General features: G+C 50.3%; 2 protein-coding genes across 2 annotated transcripts; one reads left to right on the top strand and one right to left on the bottom strand.

Moving 5' to 3' along the window:
- Positions 1-1276: 1276 nt before the first annotated feature.
- Positions 1277-6414, bottom strand: HINFP (histone H4 transcription factor). The gene is made up of 9 exons (XM_065855724.2): positions 6045-6414; positions 5592-5818; positions 5357-5468; positions 4744-4896; positions 4169-4246; positions 3955-4075; positions 3705-3843; positions 3283-3407; positions 1277-2598 (listed from the first exon to the last, which is right to left on the bottom strand). The coding sequence occupies exons 1-9, from the start codon at positions 6205-6207 to the stop codon at positions 2076-2078; spliced, it is 1641 nt and encodes a 546-aa protein (XP_065711796.1). The 5' UTR covers positions 6208-6414; the 3' UTR covers positions 1277-2075.
- POU2AF2 (POU class 2 homeobox associating factor 2) lies at positions 6206-16419 on the top strand. The gene is made up of 7 exons (XM_071798649.1): positions 6206-6335; positions 6409-6582; positions 8605-8686; positions 10951-11110; positions 14356-14398; positions 15092-15390; positions 16018-16419. The coding sequence occupies exons 1-7, from the start codon at positions 6206-6208 to the stop codon at positions 16417-16419; spliced, it is 1290 nt and encodes a 429-aa protein (XP_071654750.1).
- The last annotated feature ends 317 nt before the right edge of the window (positions 16420-16736 follow it).

The following is a 16736-nucleotide window of genomic DNA, read 5'->3' as shown; positions in this document are numbered from 1 at the left end:
GCGAGGAAGAGGAGGGCCAGTCCCATAGCGCACACTTTGCCCTCCTCCCCTTAGCCCTCAAATCAAAGGCCTCACTCTCTGCTCGGTCAGGAGAAAGTGAACCTGGTTTCCATACACACAGGACAGGGGATGCTTTAGGACATGGGCAAAGGGAGGAGACATTCCCTTTAATCCAATCCTCTCCCCAGCAGATAATCTCTGGCAGATTACCCTCCCCAGACCCCGTGTTTAAAGGGACAACTCCTCCCCGCCACCACAGCGTCTCCTGCGGTCCCAACACCTCGCACTCATGTAGGGCAGGAGTGTGGCAGTCCAAGGTAATGCAAGCACGGCATGGCTTTGGCAGCAGAGACCAGGGGCCTGCGAGTTGGAAAGAGAGCCAAGCTGGAGGTGCTGTGAAGGCAAACCTGGCAGGAGGCTGTTCTCTCGAAGATGTCCTTGGCCCAGCTCTGCCAAGTACCAGGGAGCAAGGACCAGGCAGGCATGGGGAAGGCTGGGCAAGGCTCCGCTACATCGCGTGCCAACAGCCCAGGGATGTTCTCTGCAGAGCCAGCAGCACCCTCCTGCAGTGCCTGCTGTCAGGGCTGCGGGAACAACCAGCTGCCTCCCACCCTGCCTCACCCCATCCCAAGGGCACAGCCACGAATCACACCCACAGTGTTTGTAATTAGAAAGCGAGCAGATGGCCAAGGGTTTAGCATAAAGTGATTTCCCCCATTAACCTGGAATTCCAACAGCTTTTGCTGAACTGCTTGAGAAAGGAAGTGAGGGGGAAAAGTCAGCACCCAACCCAGGAGATCAGCAGGGTGCCTCCATCTGCGCACATCACCTCCACACACAAGGCAGTGAGCGCCTGAGTGTCACTCCAGGGACACCAGCTTCATACTGTTCTCATCCAAATCACTCGACGAAGGGCAAACTGGCTTTGCTCACAAGGCCAGGCTACTCTCTATATTAAAAACCAATGACATTGCAAGCAGCTGACATTCACATCCTGAAGGAAGCAGCAAAAATCAAACCCACATCAGGGCAGCAGAGAACAAGAGTGCTAGAGCTAAACCTGGCCTTCCAGTGCCACCTCTGGGATGTGGAACACCACACTCTCCAAAGCAGTAACCGGCTACACCAAGCAGCTGCCCGCAGGGTAGGTCAAGAGATCCTGGCAGCTCTTCAGTGCTCACTCTGCGTGATGCAGGCCCCAGGCAACTTGGTATTATCCTCTCACCACAGCATGCTGCAGCTGGCAGGGATGGGGTTGAAAGACACCAAACACTGGTTGACCTGGAAGTCTGACTTTTATTTGTCTTGCCAAAGTACACTTTGCCCAACTAGGAACCCAAACCCCAATGTGGGGAGGAAACCCAGGGAAGGACAAAAGCAGTAAGATGCTCCCAGTCCCCCAGTGCTGCAGGGCAGCGGTGGCCTGTAAGGGACAGCACCTCCAGCCCTCTCCTCCCAGACATCAGTGGCGCAAACACCAACAGCCACCAGCTGAACAACCCAGGAAAGATGATGTGCAGGGAGGTGCTGATGAAGGCGGTAGAAGAACTTGTCATCCCTTGGAGAACAAAGTTAAGGATGGGGGAGAACAGGCCTGCTAAGGGCCGTGCATCTCTCCAGGGAAAAGGCTTTAGCTGCAGTGTCTGCTCAGCACATCAGCCTGCCCGGGCAGATCCCAGCTGAGGACCTGGCTCAGCAGGGGCTGACAACTTCGCTGCACAGCAACAGCAACCACATCACCAGTGAGTGACCAAGAAAGGAAGGCTTATGTCAGGCCAAAGCCAAACCTCCTGGAAGGGTGGGAGGCTTGCTAGTTCCTAATCCCCAAAAGGAGGAAACAGACAGCTCTTTCCATCTCTGATCACTTGACCCACAACTGAGGGAGTCCTTCCCTTCTCGCCATGCCGACCGGAACCAGCAGCCACTGAGGCTAGGGCAGCAGAGGGGGAAGCTCGCCAGCTGCAGGTAGGTGAAGACAAGCTCAGCCCTCTCCCCCAATCACTTCCCAACCTTCCCCACAACTACATCCCATGGAGGCCCAAGTTTTTTACATGCAGAGAGTCAGGTGGAGCAGCTCACACGATCTGGATGCCCAGCTCCTCAGCTGTCTTCTGCAGACGGTCCATGACATTCTCCTCCTGCTCTGTAGCCAGCCCACTGGGTGCTGCTACCTGCTCCTCTAAAGATGTGCTAGCCATGACATAATACACAGTCTCGCTCTCCCCGTGCTCATTAGTCCGGTTCACCACACGGATGATGGGGTTGGCTGGGGCGCTGGGTTCTTGCTCTGATGACAGTGGTGCTCCTGGGACGGCACTCGGCTGTGCTGGCTCAGGGTTGTCAGCAGAGCAAGCTGCTGGGCGCAACAGGGCCCCTTGCAGCTCAGCAATACTGTTCTCCACCAGGGGAGCCTCTTCCGGCGCTTCCAGAATGATGCCCTGCAGGTTGCCCTCTCCCTCAGACAGCACCACGCACTCTGTTGAGCCACCCAGTGCCTCTCCCCGCTTCTCTCTGTCCTTCAGTAGCTGCTCTGTCAGCTCCACACTCTCATAGCGCACCAGCTGCAGCCTCATGTAGCCATCCTCATGTTCCTTGTACCTGAGCAGAGAGAGGCAGAGGTGATGAAGCCAGTCACACTGTAGCCCCTTCCCAAGAGGCAGGTAGCAGTCTGAAGCAGCAGCTAAGGAAGCAGTACTATATTCTGAGTTCCAATGCCCAGATGATACTGGGCAAATAAGATAAAAATCCTTCAGCCCTACCCCTAAAAACACATACTGTGGCAGCTTCTGAGCTTTCTCCAAGGCCTCTATCACCTCCTAAGAACATCTCCGTCTGCCGCTCTGTTTCACTGGGTGCATTTGATGTCTATGCTCTTCCCAACCCAGCTTTTAGGCCCTGGAAATACTTCGCAGTTTCCTAGGGAGCATGCAGAGGTATCTGTAAAGAAATTGAACTGCAGCAGCTCTCTCTACAGTGAGACACCTGGACCTTGCCCCAGCCAAGCTCAGAAGCCTCCCACCACATGCAGCTATGATGGTGCCACTGCTGCCCTAATCTCTGACACACTGTTGGAGCTGCTACCCAGCACTGCACCATCACTGTGCCAGACTTTGCCAAATGCTTTCTACGCAGTGCCTCCCAGCCACTGAGAAATGGGTCTTGAGTGCATTACAGGCAAAAGTCAGAGCCAAACCACTGCCGGGTCTCTTCTCCAGCAAGATGCAGCTCCAGCTGTCTCTTGCACTAGAGACGAGGTAGTAAAGAGATACGGAGAAGCAGTACCTGAAGCGAGGATGTCCCGAGGGCCATTTGAACTGGTGTTTCTTCCTGAGGTGGACAGTGAGGTTGTTTCCACGTGTGAAGCACTTGTCACAGACATGGCACTTGTACCGGGGCTCTGAGTCACCCTGAAGGGCAGAGAGAGGGATGTGAATACACCATGAGCCTGATCAGAGGGCCTGGCATCCATGCGCACGCATGAAAGGAAGAATCAGGTCCTCTGAGAAGACTGCCACGCTGTATCATCACAGCAGTAAGGCAGGAATGCAATCTGACCTCACATTCCTACAGCCCTCGTCAGTCTAGGGCACTTCACATTACTTTAGCTTTATTCCTTGTGCTTCTGTATAGCACGTTGCACTTAGTGGTTCTCAGCCTCATTGGGAGAGAGTAGAAAGCAGAATAGCCCTGTGCTCCCTTCTCACCTCATGGACTTTGCGGTAGTGCAGCTTGATGGAGCAGAGGGAACGTGCAGTGAATCTGCAAGCCTCAAACTCGCAGCGATAGGCTGGCTCTTTGCTGTGCGTGTCCAGATGTTTCCTCAAGTCAATGAGATTCTTGCAGCTAAAAGGAAATGATAAGGGAAAAAAGCTGAATACTGTACAGCACATGGACACACGCCTCTGGCTGCTCATCCATCACCAGCCTGGGAAGACTGAAAGCCTTGGTCCTTACCTGTAATCACAGTAGTCACACTTGAATGGCCTCTCCTCGCTGTGCCGAAAACGAATGTGATTGCGCAGGGAGGAGGGTAGTGGGCAGGTCATGTCACACAGAGGGCACTTGTAATGGTTCACTGTGCAAAAGAACAGGTGGAAAACATTACCACAAAGCAGGAGACAGCACATGCTCTTCAGAGCCTCACTTGGGAGAAGGGGCCTTTACTCACCATGGTTCCTCATATGGTCACGGAGCAGCCTCTCTGTGGCAAACCTCTTGGAGCAGTGAGAACACTGAAACCTCTGCTCTGCATCATCGGGGCCAGGGAGAAAGGGGAGAGGGTGGTGAGAAAATAGATCAAAGCAGAGAGAACAGCACAAAGAGCAGCAAACACTGACTAGAAAGTCAAACAAAAATCACTTGCAAAGACCAATCTACCTCCCCTCCACACTGCCTCTCTGTGCTGCCAGTGCAGGAAGTGCGGAGCAACCATCACACACACGCAGTCCTTGTCAGCGCAGCACAAGGGAACTCAACAGGCAAATCTGAGTGCTGCTGCAGCTGCCCAGCTGCTCTCTTTGGCTTCAGCCCCAGGTCCCTATGGGAGGAACAGCTCTGGCTGCTGCAGTATGAACCCTGTGCAGACTGGTGAGCCTCCAACCCTGGTGCCTCTGCAAGAGGACACTCCTCAGAGATTCACCAGCGTCTGAGTTCCCGGTCATCGGAGCAGCTAGGCCACTTCCAAGAACACCCAGGAGAGAGGACTGCTCACAACCCACTACTCCCCTGCCTGTAGGAGCTTACGGTCCAGAGCAGTCTGACGGCGGATATGGTCAAAGAACTTGGTGTTGTTGGCGAACATGCCCCCACAGGTTGGACAGGCCACCACCTTCTCCTGCGTGTGGCTGCGCAAGTGCTCCCGCAGTTTGCAGCGCCCCTTGAAGGTGCAATCACAGTCTAAAGGGAAAAAACAGAACGCCGTTAAGAACCTTCACACATGGGCCACAATCCACAACCTGACTGAATAGCAGGCTTCTTCTGTTTTGACCAGCAAGGGTCAACTCCCTGCTCCAAAAAGCCCACAGGGCAGGGTTACAGCAGGATGAGGTCACTAGTGTACAACTGGCACGGGCTCCCCTCACTGCAAGCAGCTAAAGTAATTGCACAAATACAGAAGAGAGAAACTATTCAAAAAATTCAACTGGAGGATTTTCTTCTAGGTACTAATTAAATATAAATGAAAAGTTCAATATTAAGCACTCAGCTGGATCTCCTGAAGGAAATTCTGCAGGAATATTTCACTGTTGGGACCATACGGACATATTTTTGAAGCTCAAGAAGCTCTCTGACACCCTGCCAAAGACTGCAGAGTTCTCCCACACAACTTTTGCAGGAGGTCTTGCATGCACCCACTAACCTTTCCAGCCACAGAGCACCACGTGGTTCTCCTTCCCTGCTGCCTTGTACTCTGAACAGAAGCTGTGATCCTCCACGTGCCGATAGAACCACTCCGGATTATCAAATGATCTCTGTTGGGGAGCAGAGAGAGACAGACAGAACAGAGTGAAAAGATCAGCACGAGCTGGCCTCAGACGCCTTCACACAGGTACAAACACACCCAACAGGCAGGCACACAGGTCAGCTGTTCTCACCTCACAGTACTCCCACAGACACTGAAAGTTTTCCTGGATCTCAGGAATGATATTGCGGCTCTGGAAGTCCAGCTGGCAATGGCTCACATCTGACTGGCTCTGCAGGGCCCGCAGCCCCCACTGCTTCAGCTTGGTGTGGTAGCAGTGGAAATAGACATGGCGAACGAGGTCAGCCGAGCTCTCCGGGGAACAGAAACCACACTCCTGCCACAAGCACGTGTATTCCTCTACAACACAAACAGGAGACACACAGGCCATAATGGTCTGATGGGAGCCCTCCAAAGCTCAGGTTCCTGCAGATAGAGAAACATGATGGCCTTTTTCCACCCCCCCACCCCAGGAGACTCCAGTCCTGCAGCAGGCAGCACCGCTCTGCTCAGAGAGAGGCGGCTTCTCTCACAATTAAATACCTCAAAGGGCTCATGAGCCGCAGCAGATGAGGCTGCTCCTTACCGAGAGGGTCCATCTCGTCCTCCTGCTTCCCGGGAAGGTGCTGCTGCAGGTGCTGGGACACATGCTCGCAGAACTCCTCCATCTTCGAGGCCACGTAGGTGCACACATCCCACTCGCACTGCAGCACCAAGGCCTCCTTGCCGCCGGCCTTGGCGGGCGGCATGGCCGGGCTGCCGGCCCCGAAGGGCGGGTCGGAGGGGCCGCGGGCTCCCCGTACCGCCGCGGGCTCCCCGTACCGCCGCAGTCCCCCACTGCCCGGACCCGGCCCGGGCCCAGCGGCAGCGAACCGGCGTGCGGGGCAGCGGGAGCCGCGGGCAGCGCCGGCCGCGGGAGGCCGCCCCACGCACCCGCCCCTGCCCCGCAGGGGGGCGCCGGAACCCAACGGACCGCGCCCGCTCGTCCAATAGCGGCCGCGACCGCCGAACCGCCGACCAATCCCCGCACAGGAACCGGCCGCGCGCGTGCAGCGACCGAGCGGGACCGCCGGGAAGCGGCGCCGGCTCACGAAGGTTCCCACGCTGCTCGGGGCTGGCCCGCGGTATCAAGTCGTGTTTGGTTTGGGGACACTCGTGTCCCAGGAGCCCAGACCGCTTTTGTTATTTATAAGAGTGGGCATGGGACCTGGCTTTGCGGTGCCGGCGCTCAAAGCCCAGCACAGGCTTTGCTGCGGCCACATATGTCAATTTCTAGTGCCTCCAGAACAGCTTCTCACTTACACAAGAGTCCTTGCAGACAAATCCACACAACTGGGCATCCTGGACAAGCACAGAACAAAAAGTCCATCAGTATTGTGGTTCTTTCTGTGAGATTATGCAACATATTCTCTTTACTCAGCAATGAGAAGGCAGATTGAAATGACAGCTTGAAATAAACAAATATATATTTACTATTATGGCTGCTGTTCCAGGCTTTTGTAACACAAAATGGAGAATCAATTCTTACAAAGTTTGCTTTGGCACAGATAAATGCCATGCTAAAACCAAATGGGATTGTATGAAATGTGCCACAAAGCGTGCCTTGCCAGTACACAATTATTACTGTAATTCCTGTCACACACGCCAGCTCCCCCCTCTGATGTGAATGGAAAGCACACACCCAAATTCGCCAAGCTATATAGAAAATCTGGATCTGATGCTTTTTCAAATGAAAATGTAAGGTAAGAGATAGATCTTAGCTAAAAGAAGACTGTCTGAGTTTTTATCTCATCTCTGTTTACTTGTTTTCTGCAGGATCCGTTGTTTTCAACGTGGTTATTTTGTAATCAGTACAGAGAACACCTGGACTGGCTAAACAGCGCAAAGCTATTAGCTTGAATAAGGCTGGGATTTAACTTGTATATTCTAACAAAAGTATTGTACATAAATATCCAGCACAGGAGACAAAACCACCCAGGAAGCCTGCCAGGAGGCAGGTGGCAAACTAAGCCTATTGCTGACAAAGCACAGACTGCCCTCTTCTGTTGTGACTTTACACCTGCCCACGCTTCACGGACCCGCCCGGTGCTCCCTGCCCATTCTGTTACCTGTTAGCCAAACCCGAGACACCTGTGGGTACCAGCAGGGGGCGGTCAGGAATGGACGGGCCAAAATAGGACTTGTCTTATATAACAGGGCACATATACACAGTGAAAGACTGTATACAACAGCTCAAGTCATCCATGAGTTTGATCATGCAGTGTCCTCTTGGTCCTGAGCTCTGCGTCTGAGCAGGCAGAATACCAGCGTCGTTCTTCAAGTTAAGAATATCGGGAATTATTCAGGATGTGATTTCAGCTCTGCCTTCCCTGCTTGTCTCAATGGCCTGAGCAGCTGCAGCTTTTGCCAGCTGCGGCTCTTTGTATTTTATTTTTCTTCTGAAGGAAAAGAGTATTTACACTTTAAAAACCCCAACAGCCTTCCCCAGAAAGGCAGTTCACATGACAGGCCAAATTAATCTCTGGGCCAACACTGGGGAAAGCATACAGAATTACAAAGAGAGATGGATCTTACCTAATAAACCCGCAAGCTGGCAGCAGACTCCACAAGAGGAGAAATATTTAATTATGAGAAACGTCTTGGCGCCAGCCTTGTCCTGCTCACGTAAGATGAGCACAGCAATGCTCCACACCAGCCTGCTCTGCTTGTACACTGCAGAGACCAGCTGCCTCACCATAGCCTGTCCTTACCATACTCATAGGTTGTGCAAATGTGCGTATGTTTCACAAGCAGAGTATAAGCTACAGTGCTTAAAGATTAATCTAAAGGCTTAACTCTGCTTCTTGGTTCAGATATTGCAGAGACAGACTTGCTACCATTTGGAGGCTGGTGATGGAGGAATGGCTATAGCAAACCTGGCCAAAGGTCCCTTTAATCTGGGTCCAGCAAGAGCGTAAGAACAGGTCCTCTCCTGGCACCTCACTGGAGACTAAGCCCAGACCTTCGGAAAGGGGACACCTCACTTGATGGCAGGGACACAAACCCTGGATTTCTGCCCCCCAGGAGCACATGGGTTTGCTAAAGGATGCTCCTGCCAGTCCCGTGAGCATGCTGTCCCTGGCTGAGCGTTACTCGTCTCCCCGCAGGTGCCTCCTGGTTTCACAGTGTCCAAAGATCCAGTTTTAACTGTGTAATGCACAAGCGAGCCTGTGGGGTCCCAGAGAGACGGTGCTACTGCCCAAGTAACATCTGCTGTGTGCATCTTCAACAGCACATGGGTATCTCACACCTACACAAGAGGATACTCTTGTCTCAAACCTTGTTTTTCCAACTAGGTTCCTCACCTGTAAGGAGGTGGCTTGTCACTGCAACACTTACCAGCCTTTCACGTTAACCAAAGATTTTTCTGTTGGTAAACCTCAACCTCAGCTCAGTTTTCATCCGTGAAATGTCAGCACAGACAGGAAAGAGGCTCTTGGGAATGGTCCGTACTGACCATGCAAATTGGAGTGGAACACACATCAAAAGATTTGCATTTAATCAAATTCCAAACAGGTATCGTGGAGACATCACTAAATTCGTAGAAAACACATTTCCATCAGGCTCAGCTGGAATTTCCAGTGCAGTATGAGCACTGACTTCACTCCGTTCTGGGAACTCGTGACAGATGGTCCTTCTCCAAAGTCCTGCAGAATCTGAGACCTGGGACTTGTCAGCAGAGACGACAATGGAAACAGGTGAGTCTCAGCACCTTGACTTTTCACAACTGTAAAGATGCGTCTTCATGGAAATAGCAGGGCAAGAACATACTGTGCCATCCTTAGGCTTCTTTAAAACAAAATCAGAAGAAATAATTGTCTAAAATCAATGTGGCATCTTTAATGTCCCAAGAATTCAATAATACCTATTAGCATGTTCAGCCTTCTCTAGGCTGAAACGATATTCCTTCACAATGCAATATTTTTCCAAAAGGCAGTTAGATCAAAATGGTGTGAAATATTATTCTGCTTGCTTCAATTTGCTTGAGCTCAGGCCTAAATGAGCATTCCCTTTGCAATGCTGCCAGTAGCAGAATTATCTGGAGTTTTAATACCTCAGCATCAGATCCTGCTGAATAACTCAATGAAAGCAACAGGTTTAGTTATATGAGGCTGGACTGCTAAGTTAGAAATAGGGTTAGAGGACAGAGGCACCCCGGGTACCCATGCTTCCAGCTGCACTCTGTAAAACAGCCCTGAAAAGGGACTATAGGAGGCAGATTTCTTTGTTGCAATTGCTATAGGTCAATAGAAAGCATTTGGGGTAACCCCAAGCCAGCACTGAGATTCTGTGCTATTTAAACTCTCTACTCTTCCCTTTCTAATCTCTTCATGTGTTATGTACACCTGGGGACACAACGCCACACGAACGAGTGATAAATGGAGCCAAATGACACATCCCGAAAAGCAGAAGGGCATAACAATAGATCACAGTTTTAGAGATCAAGCACATCAGCTGTGGAATGGCTGTTTGTTTTCCCTTGGTAGAATATGGCTGCATGTTTTCCAAGGGATTAGCTTCAAAGTTAAGTTATTCTCTGGAAGAGTTCAATAAAGCCCATATGGACACTCCTCTCCAGCTGCACAGGTGCAAGTTCTCTGTTCAGGCACAGCCAGGAGAAAACAGGTGTGCTTGGTATTGTACCTTGTACTTCTCTGCCCTCGTTTGTGCCAAAACGTCTGGACACAAGGCAGATCTCACACAGCTTTACCCAGGCAGAGGAAAAGAACAGATGGCTCACACCAAAAATCACCCAGACCCTATGGACAGGTTGTGCTGTGTTCCAGGCAGGGCGAGCAAATGCAGCCAGGCCTGCCATCAGCCTCTTGTTGACATGGCTAGGACACTGTACCGCTCTTTGTGCCTTCCTCCATATCCCTGATGAAAGAACAGAGTTCACAAGTATCTCCCTGTATTTGCTGTGGATACAAAGCAGGCTGAGCAGTCAGCTCCTTTTCCTTTCCTGAGATCTGCACTGCAATGCACGTCACCTTTCAGAGGTGCCACACTAACCATCTGGGGTATTCGCACCTTTGCTGCACTGAAACCAAAGCTCACAGAGCGATGTGCTGGAAGCCAGCAGCTCCAGAATGGCAAGGAGAGGCTAAACCACCACATCTCTGCTGAAAGCGATAGGGATTGTATGGTTAAACCAAATCTTGCTGACCCAAGGGGGAATTGTAGGATCCTCCAAAGCTCTCGTGGAAAAACAAAAGCCAGAAACCATCAGCCAGCCATATCTGGCACAGAGGAAGCTGCACAGAAGCCACATGGCACCCAATGCTGAAATACAGGGTATGGCACCTCAGTCTGTGTTCTATGCAGACGAGCAGCCTTCACTGTTGGGCTCCTAAGGGATGATTTTGTATTAATAATAGCAGTCTTACGTGCCTCTTTCCTAACTTGGCGTACAAAGGTGATGAGCTTGCTTTTTGTGTGACAACCTCCTCCAGCTGCTCTGTGCTGTCATTGAACTCTTCCAATGTTCATTTTGTTCCCTCAGTCCCTACAAATTTTAGCAAACGGGTGTACCAAGGAGTGCGAGTGAAACACACGGTCAAAGATCTTCTTGCTGAGAAACGATCCAGGGAGAGCAGTGGCTCCCGCTTCAGTGTAAGTCACTTCTCCCCCCCTCACTTTTCCTTTTTAACCAGAAAAGTCACGTCGTGTAATCCTCCGATTTAAAGAGCATTTATGTTGAGTTCAGGGCACTGATGCTAAATTTCTCATTCCTTTCACATCCTGCAGATGACACATTTCCAAGTCAACTTCCTTTTTCACTAGATGCACTCGAACAACTCAATGCCACAAAAATAGATGCTGTTCCATGAATGCTGTGCTCTTTCCAGCTCCTTTCTGGCATAGTAGAGTGCCAGGGGAGATGCGGTGATGTTATGGTCTGGAAAGAGGCCAAGCACCACTTTGTAAGAGATGATGTCTTTTTAAAGTGGTTCTATAGCAACAGGAAACTTCAGTTGAATTATAGCATGCTACATTGTTTTTTCTCAATTATTAGGCAGAAAAGCAAAATTGTGTCCAGAAAGGAAAGAGGGGGGAGCAGAGACCTGAATTACTGGCAGCAGAAGGCACATGTTAGGAGTTTTGATGCTCTTTTCCTCCCAAGCCGTTTGCCTCAGGCTTCTTGCCTTTAGCAGAACAAAGAGACCTCAAAGGGATTTATGAGTATTTTTCTCACTGTTTCTTTCATGCGTGTTAACTCTGTGTAACAAAGCAGGCAGCAGCACAGCATGGGCACTACCAACAAAGCCAGACCTAGCCATAGGGCTCTCCAGGGCCTCCAGCTGATGCAGAGAGGTAGAAGACACCCTGAACCATGGACAACTGGGAAACACATGCTCTCACCAGACAGGCACTTGGAAAACTGCTTGGGCAGCTGCAGGAAGCAGCTGCTGTGTTGGCACTCACTGAGAAAACACATCCTCGATGATGATGACTATCATGCTCTACCTGATTCAACGGTAGCGGCTTTAGTGGCTTCCTAGGAACTGTAAAAGACTTGCTGCTTGCTTTATTACCCTTTGGTTTGCATTCCGAAGCCTAGCAGTTGTGTGTCTATCTAATCAAAGTCAGCCCTTTCGCTAATTCCCTATGAAAGATAAAAAAGTATTGTGCAGGGCAAACATCCGTATCATGAAAAGAACAGCTGTAAGCACGACTCTGTTTATCTGACATAATATAATCCAGAATCAAAGCAAACGGCAGATAACTGAACACTCCTTTGTATATTTATGATGCAGTGTAATTTAGCTGCATCTTTTGTTTGAACGTGATGTTTACTCCAAAATCAGTTAAGCCTTTGTTGTGCAAGGGGAGGTCTATGGAGGAGGCTTGTGCTGCTATGGAAAGGTCATTGCCCGTTGGAGATGAGCTGCTGGGCTGTTTACTGAGGCAGCAGAAGAGCAGAAATCTCATGATAGCCAGGCCGGCACATATTAAATAGTAGTAAACCAGTAGCCAGGCTGGCACATATTAAATAGTAGTAAACCAGTGCGTACCATGATGAAAAACCACAGCGCTCAGGATTCTGAGTTCCCACCAACTGTGGGGCAGAAAGGCTTGGTCCTGGGCTTAGTGAGGGTCTGCCATTATCTCCTCTGGCTTATCCACCATGTAGGTATGAACCAGCAGTTCCCCTCTGTGTGACCAAAGGATTATCTTGTTTTCTCAGGTGAGAAAACGGATAGATACACAGATGAATCACTATGCCCAGCAGCACTCAGAGCCAGGGACAGGTCATTCAGCAAACCAGTGAGGTGCCCTGCCTAGATTAAGCTTTGTTTTTATTATTACTTTTTATTATTTCAGCTACTGTACTACAGACTGGGCCAGAGAGGAGATACACTGAAGCCAAAGTCCAACTAAAGCCCATCACACGCTCCCTTTGCAGGACCACATAATTATTTTGACCTGGATCCTTACATTTACTCCCCCGAGGCAACCTTGTAAGCTGAATGGTGCTCCTGGGTTATCAAGGCAGTGAAGCAACACATCTCTCTGGAGTAGCCCCAGCCAGTATCTCTGCCCAGTCATGTGCAAGGCAGGCAGAGACCAAGCTCATCAACAGCTGAATATGCTGTGGGCTCAAGTGATGCTAAACAGACACACTGATGTGTTGCAGAAGATCCAAAGCACTGAAAGGAAGTAATGCAGGGAGGAAATTAACTAATGAGCTTAAATTAAGCTGAGCAATTCATCACCTGATAAGGAGCCTGAAGCAGGAGAAGATATTTCTAAAGTGATGAGGATGCTGAGAGAGGGGTGTCTGCTGAGACCAGATTTGCATGCCGAGGATTTGGCTTTGCAGGGCAGTGTGCATTACCAGCGATGATCCTCACTGGCTGAGGTCTGCAGCCAAAAATGGCCCAGAGGGAGACAAGTGCAGGCCCCAGCCCTGACCCTGCAATGTGAATGCTCTGCCTGCAAAACCAAGGGCTCCCTCCTGACACCTCCTACAACCCCCAAAGCCTGTGTGACTGGTGTGGGCTCAGAGCTCATTTTCATGACGGAGCAGGGAGCAGCTGCAAACCTCCCTCGGCAGTAAAAGGAAGTCCTAGTATTGGCAAATTTAATTCAAATCTAAACCTCTAAATTTGGTTGCTTGCTATGGTAGGAACCTCCTGTTTGCACTATGCAAACTGGAAATAGCATGCCACCATCACTGAGCAGGGTGACAGCACAGCGGAGGTAAATGCAGCACTGTATTTCTGCTTTTATGGGTCTGCAGATAGAACTCAATGAAAGTCCATGTACAAGCTTTGTTCCAGAGGAACAGATGCCTTTGCCACAGGGCTTCATAAGGAATTAGCCACCATGGGTCACTCAGAGCTAATTCTCCCTTGCCTAGGGACCAGGAGGAGATTATTATTATCAGTAGCGCTATAGCACCAAAACAGGAGCTAGAAACAACATAAGGCAGCTTTGTGGCAGGTAGATGCAGCACAGCAGAGCTGGGCTACAACACAGGAACACAGGTTCTGACTGTTTTGACCAGCCAAGGACTTAGATACCAGGTTTTTGAGATCTGTTCTATGCCAACACCAAAATGACTGTTCAGCATTATGCTTGTATTAAGGAACCCTGCAGTACCTGAGAAAGCAGCCAGTTATCTTGATATTTCTACTGTTACCAGCTCTACAAAAGACCCTCAAAATCTCAGCCTACATCTGCTAACATCTCAGAGGCCTCAGGCTTGAAATGTTGTAGTTAAGCTCTTCATATTCATGGTACCAAGGCTGAAACAGTGCATCTGAATATGGAAACATCTTCCCAAGCTACAGGCTTACAGAGCTGCCTTGCTTCCAAAAGGCACTTTTGTAACATGTCTTTATGTTTTGCAGGGCAGCACCAGCACATCGCAGGCACCATTTGTCCAAATGCCAGGTGAGGTTTTACTCCCCTAATAAATACGTTAAATGCAGGTTGGACAATTGACATTGCTCCTGTCTCTGGCCACCCCTCAGAGAGAGGAAAGTAACTGAAAGAGCCAAATCAGAAATAGCAATAATAGAAGAAAGGCTCCTGTAGCCTTGTGTGAAATTCCCAAAGAGAGGTAATCAAAGCAGTTCCCTCCTCTTTTGATAGCAGTGCCACACAGAACTCCTCCTTTTCCGTCTGCCACTTCTAGTTGTACCTGAAGATGAAGAAAGAACGTGTGAAACCAGGAGCTGCCCTGTTTTGTTCCTTAAGCTCAGGGCAAGGGGAGTGAGGCTGGAACAGAGGCAGGTGGTTTGGCAGCTGTAACCCCATCCTCCTGCCCAGGAGTTGTAGCAGAGAGCAAGGAAGAAGCAAAGATCAGCAAAGCTAATCTCCATCCCCTGGTCTCGTACTTGAAGCTTCCTAAAACACACTTGGTTTGCTGCGGATGGAGGTCATCAGCTGGATCAGGGCAGTCTGGATGCTGAAAGCACTTGGGCTAACGCATCTGTTCCAAGACAGGGTTGACTCATGTCCTGGGCAATGCTGGACAGAAAAGAACCCTACTTTGCACCTGCAGGGGTGCCAAGAGCTCTGAGGTTCCCCAGGTGCTGCTGTTATCGTTTCCCTGTAGCCAACCCTTTTTTCTGACCACCACAGGCTCACCTACCATGGCGGGTTACTATGGCATCAAGAGATCCTTCACAACTGAACTGGATCTTCACAACACAAAGCAGCTTGTCAGTGATGTCTACTCATCCCCTCTAGGGTCCAAGCCCTTCTCTTGCGATTCTTCTGCCACTCAGGACTACCCGACACTTCTGGACCCATACCTCACCAACCAGTATGGGGATTACCGTGCTACTCCCCTCACAGCTGGTACCAGCTCCTTCTTCAGCCCTTCTTCTGTGCCCCCTCTCCTGCCATCCTTCCCTAACGACACAGCGCACTTCCTACTAGTGAGTGAGTCTACAGTTCTCAATCACTCAATACAAGCTTACCTAATTTAAAGCTGGGGTTAAGTCAAGGGGACTTGTATGGGAAGGATGTGGCTGTTACAGGGGACAGCCACAGCAGAGCACACAGCAGATGGGCCAGAGCTAAGGGAGAACTGTTTCTCTCTTTGCTCCCATCCTCCATCTAATTGTCCTCTGTTTCTGTTGGAGACGAGCTCCTAAATTAACCACCTCTCCTGCTCCCAAAACAACTACTCCATTGAGCTCCTTAAGTTTCTAGAAACATCCTTTGTCGGCTCCAGGCAATTGCCCATCCCTATCTCTACCGCTTCCCAGGAGCCAGCTCCATTCACATCCCCAGGACAGAGCTCCCGAGCCCTGCAGGGTCAGGGCTGGTCAGTCCCAATGGGAGCCTATTTCCAGCCTTGACCACTATTTACAGCATGGATGTTTCCTTTCAACAGTTTTAATACCAAATACAGCTCCAGAGCAACAGACCCTATTGAGTGCTCATAGCTAGGCTCTGGGGATAACTTGGCTCAGTGAAGCCAAGCTAGACATGCTGTTACTTCCAGGACAAGCTTTTGTTCTTAAGGGTCTTTCTTGCCTTCTCTCCCCACTTCCATACAGAGAGAGCCCTGGGAGCAGACCTCACCCGACAGTCTCAGCCAGTCGGACGGTGTGTGCTCAGAGCCCCTGCAAGCACTGCCTGCCAGCACCAGCTGCCTTTCCCCACAGGAGTCCGGAGGTGTTTCCCCCTACCGAAGCGCGGGCTGGACCCCAGCCATCCCTGGAGCACAGCCCTGCTCTCTGTGGCCTCTTGAAGACGTCCACTACTCCCCCAGCTATGCTGCCACCTCACCCTACTCCTTCTCACCATTCATGACTGTGTCAAATGAGGTTATCTCCAGGATGAGCCACCTCTCACCAGAGCAGTCCTCAGAGATGCTGCCCCTTCATGATAACTCAGCCTGGGCAAAAGAGGATGGAAGTCCCATCTGGGGGACTTACGAAGGCCGAAGAACTTATTGATGAGAGATAAGAGCTGGAGGAAAAGAAAAATGGACCATTATTGAAGCAAATTAATTACTTGTATGCTTTTTCCTAAAACTGGTCCTTCAGACAGAGGATGCTAACAACATGCAATGCTTTACTCTCTGTTCAGAAATACAGTCACTTGGGTTTACCACATTTAGCTTATAGTGATGTCTTCTAGCACCTTATGAAAGTCATTGCTCACAGTCCCACTGTGCTCCAAGTAAAATACACAGCCTGAAAAATGTCTGCACTCTATGGGCATTTCCCACAAATAAGGATCTCAGGTACTACTTTTCAGATGCTGAGAGAAT

The sequence above is a fragment of the Patagioenas fasciata genome, chromosome 24, assembly GCF_037038585.1.
Source record: "Patagioenas fasciata isolate bPatFas1 chromosome 24, bPatFas1.hap1, whole genome shotgun sequence".
Lineage (NCBI taxonomy): Eukaryota > Metazoa > Chordata > Aves > Columbiformes > Columbidae > Patagioenas > Patagioenas fasciata.
This window is presented reverse-complemented; position numbering and strand designations above follow the sequence as displayed.

Excerpts from the sequence above, each read along its gene's own strand:
- POU2AF2 (XM_071798649.1), top strand. The coding sequence starts at position 6,206 with ATGGCCGGGCTGCCGGCCCCGAAGGGCGGGTCGGAGGGGCCGCGGGCT. Across the intron at positions 11,111-14,355 it reads GCAGTGGCTCCCGCTTCAGT|GGCAGCACCAGCACATCGCA; the intron begins GTAAGTCACTTC and ends TATGTTTTGCAG. Across the intron at positions 14,399-15,091 it reads ACCATTTGTCCAAATGCCAG|GCTCACCTACCATGGCGGGT; the intron begins GTGAGGTTTTAC and ends TGACCACCACAG.
- HINFP (XM_065855724.2), bottom strand. The coding sequence starts at position 6,207 with ATGCCGCCCGCCAAGGCCGGCGGCAAGGAGGCCTTGGTGCTGCAGTGC. Across the intron at positions 5,819-6,044 it reads GGACGAGATGGACCCTCTCG|AGGAATACACGTGCTTGTGG; the intron begins GTAAGGAGCAGC and ends TTTGTGTTGTAG. Across the intron at positions 3,844-3,954 it reads TGTGACTACTGTGATTACAG|CTGCAAGAATCTCATTGACT; the intron begins GTAAGGACCAAG and ends ATTTCCTTTTAG.